The sequence below is a fragment of the Chaetura pelagica genome, unplaced genomic scaffold (genome assembly GCF_000747805.2).
Source record: "Chaetura pelagica isolate M959 unplaced genomic scaffold, ChaPel_1.0 scaffold31, whole genome shotgun sequence".
Lineage (NCBI taxonomy): Eukaryota > Metazoa > Chordata > Aves > Apodiformes > Apodidae > Chaetura > Chaetura pelagica.
In genome coordinates, this window is record NW_009952481.1 from 3027048 (window position 1) to 3039490 (window position 12443).

Sequence of the window (12443 nt, forward strand, 5' to 3'; positions counted from 1 at the left end):
TCTACGTAGAACAGTTCAGAAACAGTGGTTTCAAGTGCCAGCCTAGCTAAGTGATCACTAGTTTTGCTGTGTTCTGGACAGCAATATGCAGCAAACATTGCAGACACCATATGGCTTGCTCCCATGTTAAACAGAGCTGTGGCATAGTGGCTACCAGCAGTGCTGGAGTGTTCTGTAGGCAAGGATTTTGCACAGCTGTGGGTTGGGGACTGCTGATGTTGACTGTTTATTCCATTGAGATAATTATGTGTATCTTTATCTACCCTTCTATTAGGGAGGTTATTTCTGATTCATCTGCTCAACTTTAATAGATAACATCATTACCAATACTGAACTTCAACTATTGAATCTGAAGCAGGTATTGAATGATTGCTTTCATTACCTGCTGTTCCCCTTTCCTCAGTTCTGTAATTTCTCTTTTGGTACAGATAGAAAATGAAAGTGTAATTTTGCAGTATTGGTTCATTCTGTCTCTTGTTTTGTTTGAACCTAGTGGCCTTTACATCTGTCATCCCCTGGTTAACCAATTTTACAGCTAGATATATGTCAAAAAGTAATTGGTATAATCTCATTTTGCATTTTACTGAACAACCATGTAGTGGCACTGTCAAGTAAAGGGGTTGTGAATAGTATAGTCTGCCTGGCATGCTGAGTGACCAGTAAAGGCATTTGATCTAAGATGTCTGAGTGTTCTTTATCTTTCTACTATACACATAATGCTCATTCACTCACCAAGCTACCTTTGTTCTGTAACTTTTAAAGTCTGACTGAATTCAATCCATAGATTGAATACATAGATTCTTTTTGAGAGAAGAATCTGCATGTAACTGAAGATGCCCCAGGGTTCAGTGATTGGACCTAAAAAAGATGGAGGTTTAGAATTCAGACAGTGGTTTCCACAAACCATTTAGGTAGTAAGCGCTTTTAACATCCTGTGAAGTGCATAAATCTTGACTCTAATAAGGAAAATAGTAAAAAAATACAGATTAGAGGAAAGAATTTTCCAAGTGGTAGGTAGATTCATGGCTTCCTATAGGTAGTTGTGAGTTTCTGGCTGTTACCTCCAAAAGAACACGGAAAACTGTACTTCTTGTACTGTTATTCCATGATTCTTAATCATGGAAAAGGACTCTGATACCTGGAGATTGGTGTGGAAAAATTACTGCAAAGCTAAAGAATTTAATCTATAAACTCTTGCCTTTGATATCTATGAGTGCACTTCATGAAAATAAAAAGGTCAATGGAAAACTGTGTTTGGTTTCTGTGCCTTTTTCTGGTATCTGAAGCAAAGTGCAGGAGTACACTTTATACACTAAAAAGCCCAAAATGTGTTCTATATATGAGAGTTAAAAATGACGGATTCATTTCATAATGAAAGAAAATTCATCATCCAAAACACTTAAGTGCCTTAAGGCACAGCCTTAAGAGCCTGGCAATGGCAGCTTCAGGAGGATTTGCTAAGTGATGCTACTCTTGAACTATAAATAGGAAATAGCAAAGCAGCTTTTGACTTGTGTATGTTCCCTGAAAGCAACTAAATGAGCTGAGATGCAGTGCATATGACACTGCATTTCATCTGGAGATTTGGAGTGCTTTGAGATGGTCTCTACTGTTGACTTTGTTTCCAGTGTTCTAGAGGAAAACTAAGGTGAATATGCAATGCAGAAATTAAATAGAAGTAAATTTTCTCAAAATGGACTCTGCCTAAGCTTAGCTATTTAAGTAGAAGCAGGTGAGAAAACAGCAGCCAATTTTTGAATTTCACACTCGTCCAAACGTAGCTGTTCAAACACTGTCAGCCAAGACCTGACCCAGAGCCCCTGGGTTTTTGCTCCTGCTGTTCTCATTGGGAGTGCACAATCTCTCTTGTGCCCTTGGTTTCTCCAACTTGGAAGTGGTTTTTCACACAAATCCCTCCTCATTCAGGAGTTCCCAAGCACGCAGACCTCCTGTGTGCCAACCAAAAGAGAAGCTGGTGTGCATGTGAACTGAGGAGGGGGAATAGCCCTCCATGTCTGTCCTCACTCTCCTGGTTCTGATTGAGTGAAGAAAATCTTGTTACAAGGTAGCTGTAATGTTTCTTACCCTGATAGTTTTACTGACTCTCAGGAGTTTCTCTATGCTGAGCTTTACTTGCAGTGTACTGCATAAACTGGTGTCAGTTTCTGAGTAACTTATATGCAGGCATTCACTAACCAGAGTTACTCTACCCAGCCTCTGAGGCTTTCTTCTCTGCCAGCTAGCCTCAACTGCTTCTTTTAGATCACTCCTTTGCTGTCTGCTTGGCTGATGTTTTAAGAGACCTGTGTTTTGATCTCTTTTGCATCATCCAGTTTTGGGACATCCATGAGTCCTGGGTCCCCAAGTACACCTGGCTGGTGTACTTGGAGACATCACGTTGTTACTGGGCCAGCTTCTCTAACATTTGGTTTGACCTTATGTTTTCAGGCAGACAGCAATGCAAACTTGAAAATTGTATTCATTAGTACACATCAAGTGAAAATAATGCAAACTCTGTCCACCTTTGCTGTAAATAGAATAGAATAGAATCATAGAATCATTAAGGTTGGAAAGAACCTTAAAGATCAGCAAGTTCCAACCCACCGCCATGAGCAGGGAACCATTAGATCAGGTTGCACAAAACCTTGTCCAACCTGGTCTTAAAAACCTCCAGGGATGGGGCATCAACAACCTCCCTGGGCAATCCATTTCAGTTCCTCACCACGATGATAGTGAAGAATTTCTTCCTAATATCTAACCTAAATCTCCCCTTTCTCAGTTCAAAACCATTACCTCTTTTCCTATCACTATCTTCTCTGATGAAAAGCCCCTCTCCAGCTATCCTCCCGCCCCTTCAAGTACTGGAAGGTGTTATAAGGTCTCCCCAGAGCCTTCTCTTCTCTTGGTTGAACAGCCCCAACTCTCTTAGCCTGTCTTTATAGAAGTGGCCAAACTTTGTAAACCCATTTTTCCTGTGTGTAGCTAGGAGCTGATCAGCCAATGAGGAGACTATTTAAACTCCTGTAGTTCGGGTAATTCACTTGACAGAAAGTATACACTCTTTTGCATTTCTTGAATAATCCCTCCCTGTACACGAGTGAGGAGTGCCTAAATTTGTACAACAGGTGGATCCTAACTTGTGGAAAACCCTGAACATCAGTCTCTGGAAATGCAGCACTTATTGAAAGGCTTTGTCAGTGGATATACAAAACTGTGGGAGACTTTTGAAAACTAACCATAGGAGTTCAGCTCTGCTTCAGACTGCTGTAGTTTTCTTTCTTTTCCAGAACCTTTGCCAAACACTCTGGTGCTCAGTGAAAGGCTCCTGCCGCTCCAAACTGGATGCAGCTGCAGATGGAACTCAGTGTGGAGAAAACAAGGTGAGTGTGGGCTATGCTGCCTGCAGAAGGGCAGCAGGGGAGCCATGAGAAGCTGTACCATTGCTTTGTGGGAAGGAGGGGCGTTCTCTGAAGTCTCCATTTACATTTCGACTGAAGTTTTCGACCTTCAGGAAGTGAAATAACAAATAATACACAATAACATTTTGCCTGCCCCTGGCTTCCTTAAGCTGTTTGTCCTTTCTCTTCTCTCCTCAGTGGTGCTTCTCTGGTGAGTGCATTACAGTAGGCAAGACTCCCGAAGCAATCCATGGTGGATGGGGCATTTGGTCATCCTGGTCCCATTGCACAAGGACGTGTGGGGCAGGAGTTCAGAGTGCAGAGAGACCATGTGATAATCCAGAGTAAGCTGAGTGCATGGACCTTTCTTACCTTTGATTCAAAATCTTTGGAAGTACTTACAATGTTGGAAACTCTATTGTGAGACTTTTCAGCAGATGCTACAGCAAGACAGACGCCAAAACACCTCTCCTTGCCAAATAAGCATACCCATGTGGAATTCAGATGGCTCACCTTTTACAGTCATCATCTCATTCTGTAATCCTTACCCTCCATGGAGATTATTTCTACACAAAATCAGAAGAGTCCTGTTATTTAGCATTCAGACTTTGCAGAAATCATAGTTATGTTGCTTTAATAATATCACCATGAATAAATAAATGTCCTGAAATCCTGGATGAGGACAATAGCTAGCAATCTGTTCCTGAGGGAAATCAAGGACTCACCTTTCATGTTTTGTTCTAGTCATCAGCTTTGTTTGAGCTTCAGGCTCATGAGTTGATAGGTACAGAACATGAAAAGCAGAAATTTCTAATAAATATTTCTGTTTGGAAAGACCCTGTCCCATTTTCAGAAATCACTAAGAGCAGAAATCCCTTGACTTTTTTGGAAGAAATTTCAATCATTCTGGAAAATATGGTATTTTGGGGGTGTTCATTTGGTAAGGTGATTTGTTGTGAGCTCAGCTGGGCTGCATACAGAGTGCTTCTTTGGGACACAGGGTTTGTCTAGATGTCTTCCTTCCATACTGACATATTTGATACTTGAACGTGTGAACATTATCTCTACTCTGTCAAGGATTCAGAATTCACCTTGTTAATCCCATTGTAACCTGAAAAACATTGCTGTTTTAAAACCAGTTTTTACCCAGAAGCTCACATCCTCATCTCAGTGTTCCTTTTCTAGACCACAGTTTGGAGGAGACTACTGCACCGGGGAGAGGAAACGCTACCGCATGTGTAACATCAGCCCCTGTCGCAAGGGCTTGCCGACCTTCCGACAGATGCAGTGCAGTGAATTTGATACAGTTCCCTACCAGAATGAATTCTACCACTGGGTTCCCGTTTATAACACAGGTACACAGCTACAAATTGTTTCATATCATGTATAAAAAGTCAGATTTGCAGACCCACAGGAAACCTCTATAAGAGCAAGGAGTTGCTGAATTATAAGTCTTTTATTTCATTAGAGTGAAAAATCTGGTGTGCCTCCAAATGCAGGTGTGCCTTTTGTGTACACACAAAGGCAGTGGTTCTTCTCTACACAAAGATGTTTTAGCAGAGTTGTAGTGATAATGGCTGTGAGTGTAACTGTCCTGGTTCCTGGAAAGGTACTGCACTAAGAAAAGCCTTTGAAGTCACTTCTATACTGATGGTTTGGTATAGACCTAGACCATCTTTTCCAGTGTCAACCACAGAACAGTAAGTACAGTAGTGGAGTGCAGAGCTTCATGTTTGGGCCTGCAGACATCACTGCACCCAGTAAGTAGAGCTGTTCAGCTGCAGAAACGTGGCTTTACTACTTCTGAACTCAAATCTCCAGGGTAAGTTTACCTGGCACCTCAGTGATGAAGTGATACCTCAGCAGGTTCAGTATTGTACTGCCCTGTGTTGTAGGGGTAGTATCAATGCCTTTGCCTTATCACTTGCTTTGTAACAGCTAGTTACTAGATGCAGAGGTAATAGTTATTACCTTACAGTTAAGTTCCTTGTGTATGCATAAATGTAGGAGTAGATGATCCAGTAGAAGCTAGCATTATATTTTAAACTGGTTAGGGTAGTGAAGCTCAAGGTTGAGCTTTCAGTTTTGTTTGCCAGTGATTATTTTTCAGCATGTTCAGTGAGTTTTCACAGCTACAGGCAGTTCTGAACATGTTTCCTAAATTTCAGGTACTGTTTCAATTTCATCTAAGAAATGCACTTTTGAAGATGAACCTGGAGCAGAGAGACTTCCAGGAAAATTCTGCTGGAAGAAAATATGGTTGACAGGAAAAGACTTTTCAGAAAGGCATACAGTAAAACAAACCATGGTAAATGCTAACAGCCTACAGTTTAGTCCAAAGTCAAGTTCATAAACCTTTTTCTGCAGTTGCCTGTCACTGCACTTGGGAGGATTCCAGTCCTCTCTGTTACGCACATGTAGCACTGAAGGGTTGTGTTCATGTCCTCTCTAGGACAGTGCTACAAAACTGCTAGTTCTGCCTGTGCATTTGTTGTGGACAGTCTGCTTTTAATGGGCGTTAAGAATCATGAATCAAATGCTTCCTGCACGTGGAAAGGGAGGCCAATGGTCATGCCATATTTCAAATAGACTTAATTGGAGCTTTACAGACAAACCACTTACCTTTAAAATGCTGGGGTTGTTGAGCCTGGTGTATTTAATATGGAGCATCCTGGGTTTCACTGACCTTTTGCAAAATCCTTTAAATACCAAGCAATTTTTTTTCTGTGACTTAAAAAGCTTTTGGACTATTTTCAACTATTTTCGCAGCAGCCAGAATTTCAGTCTACAGTTAGATGTCTCCTTCATGATCTCTGAGGTCCTTAATGTTTGCAACTTCATTCTTACATTCCATTAACAGCATTTGAAGTGTTTAGTTGCTGCCCGACTGTAACTTAAAAAAAATCCTGACTTCTTCAGATAAGCAAGGTCTCCTGGACACACTCATTTAGGCGAGGAGCTGGTCAGATCCTGGGCTGATCCCTCATCTGACATCATCATTGTGTGATTGAGCCTTTCTTGTGTTTGTCCTAAACAAACTCATAGAATCACAGAATAGTCACGGTTGGAATGGATTTTTGGGGGTCATCCAGTCCAACCTCTCTGCTAGAGCAGAATCCCCTAGAGCAGATCACACAGCAACACATCCAGATGGGTTTTGAGTGTCTCCAGGGATGGAGACTCCACAACCTCCCTGGGCAGCCTGTTCCAGTGCTCTGTTACTCTTGCAGTAAGGAAGTATTTTTTCATATTTAGGTTAGATCAGGACCTAATCGTCCAGTCCACACTTCTCAAGTTTGGTTGTGAGGATGCTATGAGGGACAGTGTTGAAAGCCTTGCCAAGGTCAAGGTAGACCACATCAGCTACCCTCCCCTCATCTGTCCTCTAGTTATGCCATCATAAAAGGCTGTCAGATTGGTCAAGCATAACTTCCCCTTGATGAATCCGTGTTGACTACTCCTGATAACCCCCCTCAACATGTTTTGAGATGGCACTAAGAATAAACTGTTTCTTCACCTTTCTAGGGTTGGAGGTAAGGCTGACTGACCTATAGTTACCCAGGTGTTCCTTCTTGCATTTTTTGAAGACTAGGGTGGCGTTGGCTTTCTTAAACAAGCCAATACTTTAAACAAAAGCAAACCAACAGCATCTCCTAAACCCCCCACAAAAAAGAGGTGAAGTTTCAGGGCTCTGGAGACTTAATCACCATGTCCACTCTACGTACACAAATCTCTGTCAGCCAGCTTCCCTTCCTTCCTCCTTAACTGGTGCAATGCAATTTCAAAGCATTTTCACAGCACTGTGTTACTGCTTTAATTTGCTGCCAATAAAGTTTTGTCTTGTGTTATATCAGGCATTTTAAATCCTCTTAATGATGCTCATGGGATAGAAGGGGAAAAGAAAATATCATCCAGCTTTCCCAAACCTGGAGTGCACATAACAGTTTTTGTGTGGAAGTACCTAGTTGAGAAGATGAAGCCCTGAACATTTTGTGACATTTTAGACATTTTGTATTCCTTCATCCTGCTGGAAAAATAATACATGATCTAAATGGTCACAGTTGTCTCTCCTGGCTTCAATTTCATATCTTATGTAAGCGAGTTCTAATGAATGTCACATCATTAAACATTTGTTATAATGTCCTGTTCTGTTGTGCAAATTGTACCTTCATAAGAGGACAAAGACTCTTTTTTGAATAGCTTATGATTTAATATGAGGTGAGATGCAACAAGCAGCTTTAAAAGGGAAGCTGGCAAAAAGCAGTGAATGACATCTCACTGTTACCTAGGCTACCTAGGCTATAGGCTAAACTATATTTAAGGTTCCAACTGAGATTTTTTGCTTCTGTTTGGGCCTTTTGGGGAACTTGCATAGTATTCATGTGGACTTGCTGCAGAGCACAGAAACCCAGGTGTCCCTGAATCTCAGTGTGAAGGGGACTTACAGGTTCAAGGGTGGCTAAAGCATCCAGCAGCTCTGACCAGGGTATTTTCTGAATTGTTCTCATTACCCAGGACCCTACTTTGGCATTTTAGTCAAACTTAGGTGCTTATCTACTTCTCTTGCTATGAAGCTGACCCCATATTTATTTATTTCATACCTTTTGACAAATTACATTTATCAGAAACTGATAGCTTCTCAGGGCTTAACGTCCGTGTAATAAGTATGACTTGTATATTGAGTCACACAAATACCTTTCTTTCCTCAATCAGTGCCAGGATCATCTCGTGTACTACTAGATAGGGGTTATGTTGCTGAAGTGTTTTGAATCTCGTATTTCTTCCAAAATATGTCTGTGTATCAAGTACCATCTGTACTGATACAGTTGCAGGGCTGAGCAAACAGCATGAGATGATGTTTTTGCTGCTACTGCTGGGAAATTGAAACTCTATTTTCCAGTTCCAAGCTTGCTTAGAATGATAAAGTAGCTTCACCTCAGCTTTTTCCCCCCATTTTGTCTGTGCTTGTTAATTTTCTTTTCCAATTTTCTTTGTTTTGGATTTCCTCATCCAGTGCAGAGTTTCCACAGAGGTATGGGTTTGAATAGGCCTGAAGTAGGAAGAAATATTGAAGGCTTATCTTCTGCTGGCAGACACATTAATCACATCCTTCTCAGCTAGGTTAAGCTAGCTCTTTCCTGCATCCCAACTTATGGGAGGCAGCTGTGAGGGCAACAAATATAGATCAGAAAGGGAATAGGTTCCTTTCTAGTTATTTTCGTGTTGTTATGCTCGTACTTGGTGAATCTCAATTCTGCTATAGTATACACAGGAGGAGAAAAATCTTGTGTATTTTAGGATTTTTCTTAGCTTTGCTGGCTTACTTTCTTTGTCCTGTTCTGATTATAAATAAGTCACTAGGTGCTTATGGAAGCTCTATGGCTTGGGATTCCATTACATCTGAGTTTCTCCTATATTAGAGGATTGATCTTTTCTCTGTTCAAATCAGCAGCATAGTTTTGGTGCAGGGTATGGGCACTACAGATAAAAAACAAGATGTAATTTTTCTATGTTGCTGAGTGTTGATGGCACCTGAGCTAAAATCTTAATGTCCTGCTAGGAGCAGCACACTGCTGCCAGAAGGATGCAGCCAAACTGGAGGAGGTTTACAAGAGAGTAACATGGAATTCAAATTATTTGAAAAACATATTTTAATAGAAAGGTTGAAAAAAGTAAGTTTTGCTCTAGAAAAGGGAATATAGAGTGAGTTAAATGTCAACTACCTGAAGGGAGTTTCTAAGGGTATGTAGCATGCATATCCCTCAGCTAGCAGAGACAGAGGCCAGCAAGACTATGGGGCTCCCTGCAGTCTTGTGCTTCGGTATGGAAGAAGCTGCTGAGATCCCAGGAGTTCTGTGCCTCTGTTAACTGACTTTGAAAAACAGGATCCTGTGCTTTTATCAGCTCAGTTTGAATGTAGGTCTTCTGCTTTGGCACCAGGGTTTTGGTTACTATTACTTCATGCTGCAGCTTCCCACCCCCTCCACACGTGCAGTGCAGGAATCCCCAGAGAGAGCCAGATCCAGCAGTTCTTCCTATCCATACAAGGTAGGACATGCAGAAACAGCCAGAACAGCATGAGGGAACATTAGGTTACACATTACATCTTTGTTGCTGTATGATTGGTTAGAAATTTCAACAGGTTACCTAGAGTGTTTGAGATGTTCAATATTATCATTGTAGATAAAAATACAATCTAAGCAGGAGCAGTTTAAGTAGCTTGGCTCCTACTTTAGTGTAGAAGGTTGGGTAAGACACTGTCAGCTTTATCTAGGCAGAAATCAGCTCTGTTTAAATGGGAATTCAGTGTACTTTTTCTGAACAAATATTGTGTGAGCATGGTCATTACTGGGAGTTCACAGATTTGATCTAGTATTTCACACATTTGCTGGACTGCAACAATTTCTGTGTGTTTTGGCATAAAGGTTACTTAAGATGACAGCCTTTTTGTTAAAATCTCATAATGAATGAAGCAGGTATGCTGAAGCAACAGAAACTAAAGCAGCTCCTTTAATGAGTTCTTTCTGAGCCACCCTGGTGCTCATCTTGATCTCAGTTTAGCTTATTTTAATATTCAGGACTGAAATACAATTCAGAAAATCAAAATTCAATGACAGTCTTTGCTTTCAAACTCTTTCATCGTTTCAGGAAATTTATTTATTTTCCTTGTGTTTCAGTTCTGTAACTGAAAATAGGAGATTAAAAGTTCTTTCTACATCTGTTTCTTTTTTTGTGTTTAAACTGTTCAACTCTTTGAGGACAGTGGCTGATTCTGCTAAGGTTTATTTACTGTACTAGAATAATGGAGCCCTGATCTTTCATCAAGGCCCTGAAAAAGATAAGTAAATAATTTTAGAAAACAAATGGCTAGTACAGTGCTAGGATAATTTCCTCAGTGGTGCCCTGACCAGCCCTCAGTGCAGATAAAGTATCAAAGTAATTTGAAGAATGATGGCAGGTGTATAAATATTGGATAGGATTGAGTTTGTGGGAAGGGAGCAATATCCTCTTATTTTCATTGGAGCTCACTGATAGGAAGAAAAGCAATACAAATTTTTTGGGCACAAGTAGTATCTAATTTTAGATCAGTTAATACAATTAGGAAAACCAGGGAGACTTTCATGCCTAGAAATCCCTTCTTTGACTCATGAACCTTTGCAAGTCTGAAAGTTTGCTGGTTATTTATTTTTAATTCTTATGTTTTAGTAAGGGAGTTATCTTTATCTACAGACTTTTTCTGACTTGCATACTTAGACTATTGTGGTTATGACAGGAATATGTTTTCTTGCTCAGTGATTTTTGAAATGAGATTTAATACTGTCTAGCTTATGTCAACACACAGCTAGGGAGGAGGTACAGATATCAAGCTGCTGCTCTACATACTTCATTACAAACAATGTAAAAGCTGAAATGGCTTTATGCAAAGTCTGTGTTCATCAGGATCAACTCTCAGCAGGTAACAGATGAGATGAAATTCTGGGATTCTCCTTTCCATAAGGATGTTGTGCCTTTTGTATAAAAAATGGTGCATTGAGAAGGTAAACAAGGTGAAACAAAATTTAGAGTACTAAGTAATCCAATTAGCCACATGGCCAGGAAAATATTTCTGCAGATTGAAGTAAAACTGCTTTGTATCACTTACAATGACAGCTCTTACCAGAACAACTGATGGATGATATGGCTGGCAGTTTTCACAGAGGGACTCATAATGATGACAAACTTTATGTTCTTGCCTGAGATTCTTTTGTAGCTCCATCTCCATCGATATTCTTGAACATGACTCACATCACCTTGAATTCAGCCTCAGTCCATGAGTGTCCTCTGCAAAGCATTTCAGCTTGCTGAGCATATGAAAATTGCTTTAGCACCAAGAATGAGGTCTTGGAATAGACCAAAACCACAAGATATGGCCTCTGTTACTCTACCTCATCAATATGACAGTGGGTGATTTTTTTTTTTCCAGTCATATAGCTCTGGCTCTGCTGGGGGGTTTTCAGGGAGTGATGTAAAGGCAGTGATTCTACCTGTCTTTCCTTTGGCCCTGGTTTGATTTCTAACTCATCTTCCATTTACACAACTTATTTATCAAATTTGTGTCCTTTGACTCTCTAAAGCTGGAGTTTCAAAAATTTCCCATTGTCAAGGGCCAATGTTTATGAGGCAGAGCAGTTCTTACTCCATGAATGAATTAGATTAAGCCTAGTCCATTGCAGAAGATCTTGTTTCAGAGGGCCACAGATTGCTTTTGCTACAGTTTTTCACTTCCCTGTTGCTTATCTATAAAAATATTAACAACAAATAAAAGACCAGGGAGACCTTCCATCCCCTATTAGGTGCAGGAGGAAACATGGTGATGAACAATGAGGAAAGCTTGAGGTGCTTAATTACTTCTATTCTTCAGTCTTTAGTATCAGGACCAGTTATGTTGAGGGAATCCAATTCCCTAAGCTAGGCGACAGGGAACAGGAGCAGAGTGATCCCCCCACAATCCAGGAGGTGATGGTCAGTGACATGCTACACCTTGTAGATGTGCACAGATCTATGAGGCTGGATGGGATACACCCAAGACTGCTGAAACAGCTGGCGGGAGTCCTCACCAACCACTTCCCATCATTTACAAGCAGTTCTGTCTGACTTTAGAGTTACCAGCAGATTGGAAATCAGCCAATGTTACCCCCATACATAAGAAGGGATGGAAGGATGATCTGGGAAATTACAGGCCTGTCAGTCTGAGTTCAGTACCAGAGAAGCTGGTGGAGCAAATCATCCTGAGTACCATTATGCAGTGCATGCAGAACAACCAGGTGATCAAGCCCAGTCAGCAGGTCCTATTTGACTAACCTCATCTCCTTCTATGACAGTGTGACCTGCTTATTAGATGAGGAAAGGGCTGTGGATGTTGTCTACCTTGAATTTAGCAAGGCCTGTGATAAGGTTTACCACAGCATTCTCCTGGAGAAGCTGGCTGCTCGTGGCTTGGATGTGCACATGCTCTGCTGGATAAAAAACTGGTTGGATGGCTGGGCCCAAAGAGTTGTGTTCAAT

The 12443-nt window shown here is 40.9% G+C and overlaps 1 protein-coding gene across 1 annotated transcript in view; it reads left to right on the forward strand.

The window, feature by feature from the left end:
- Nucleotides 1-12443, forward strand: part of ADAMTS12 (ADAM metallopeptidase with thrombospondin type 1 motif, 12) — a 154829-nt gene that overhangs the window by 97028 nt on the left and 45358 nt on the right. Inside the window, exons 10-12 of the mRNA XM_010008766.1 lie at nucleotides 3288-3380; nucleotides 3597-3742; nucleotides 4584-4753. Of these exons, the coding sequence (XP_010007068.1) occupies nucleotides 3288-3380; nucleotides 3597-3742; nucleotides 4584-4753 (409 nt within the window). The remainder of the gene's footprint in view (nucleotides 1-3287; nucleotides 3381-3596; nucleotides 3743-4583; nucleotides 4754-12443) is intronic.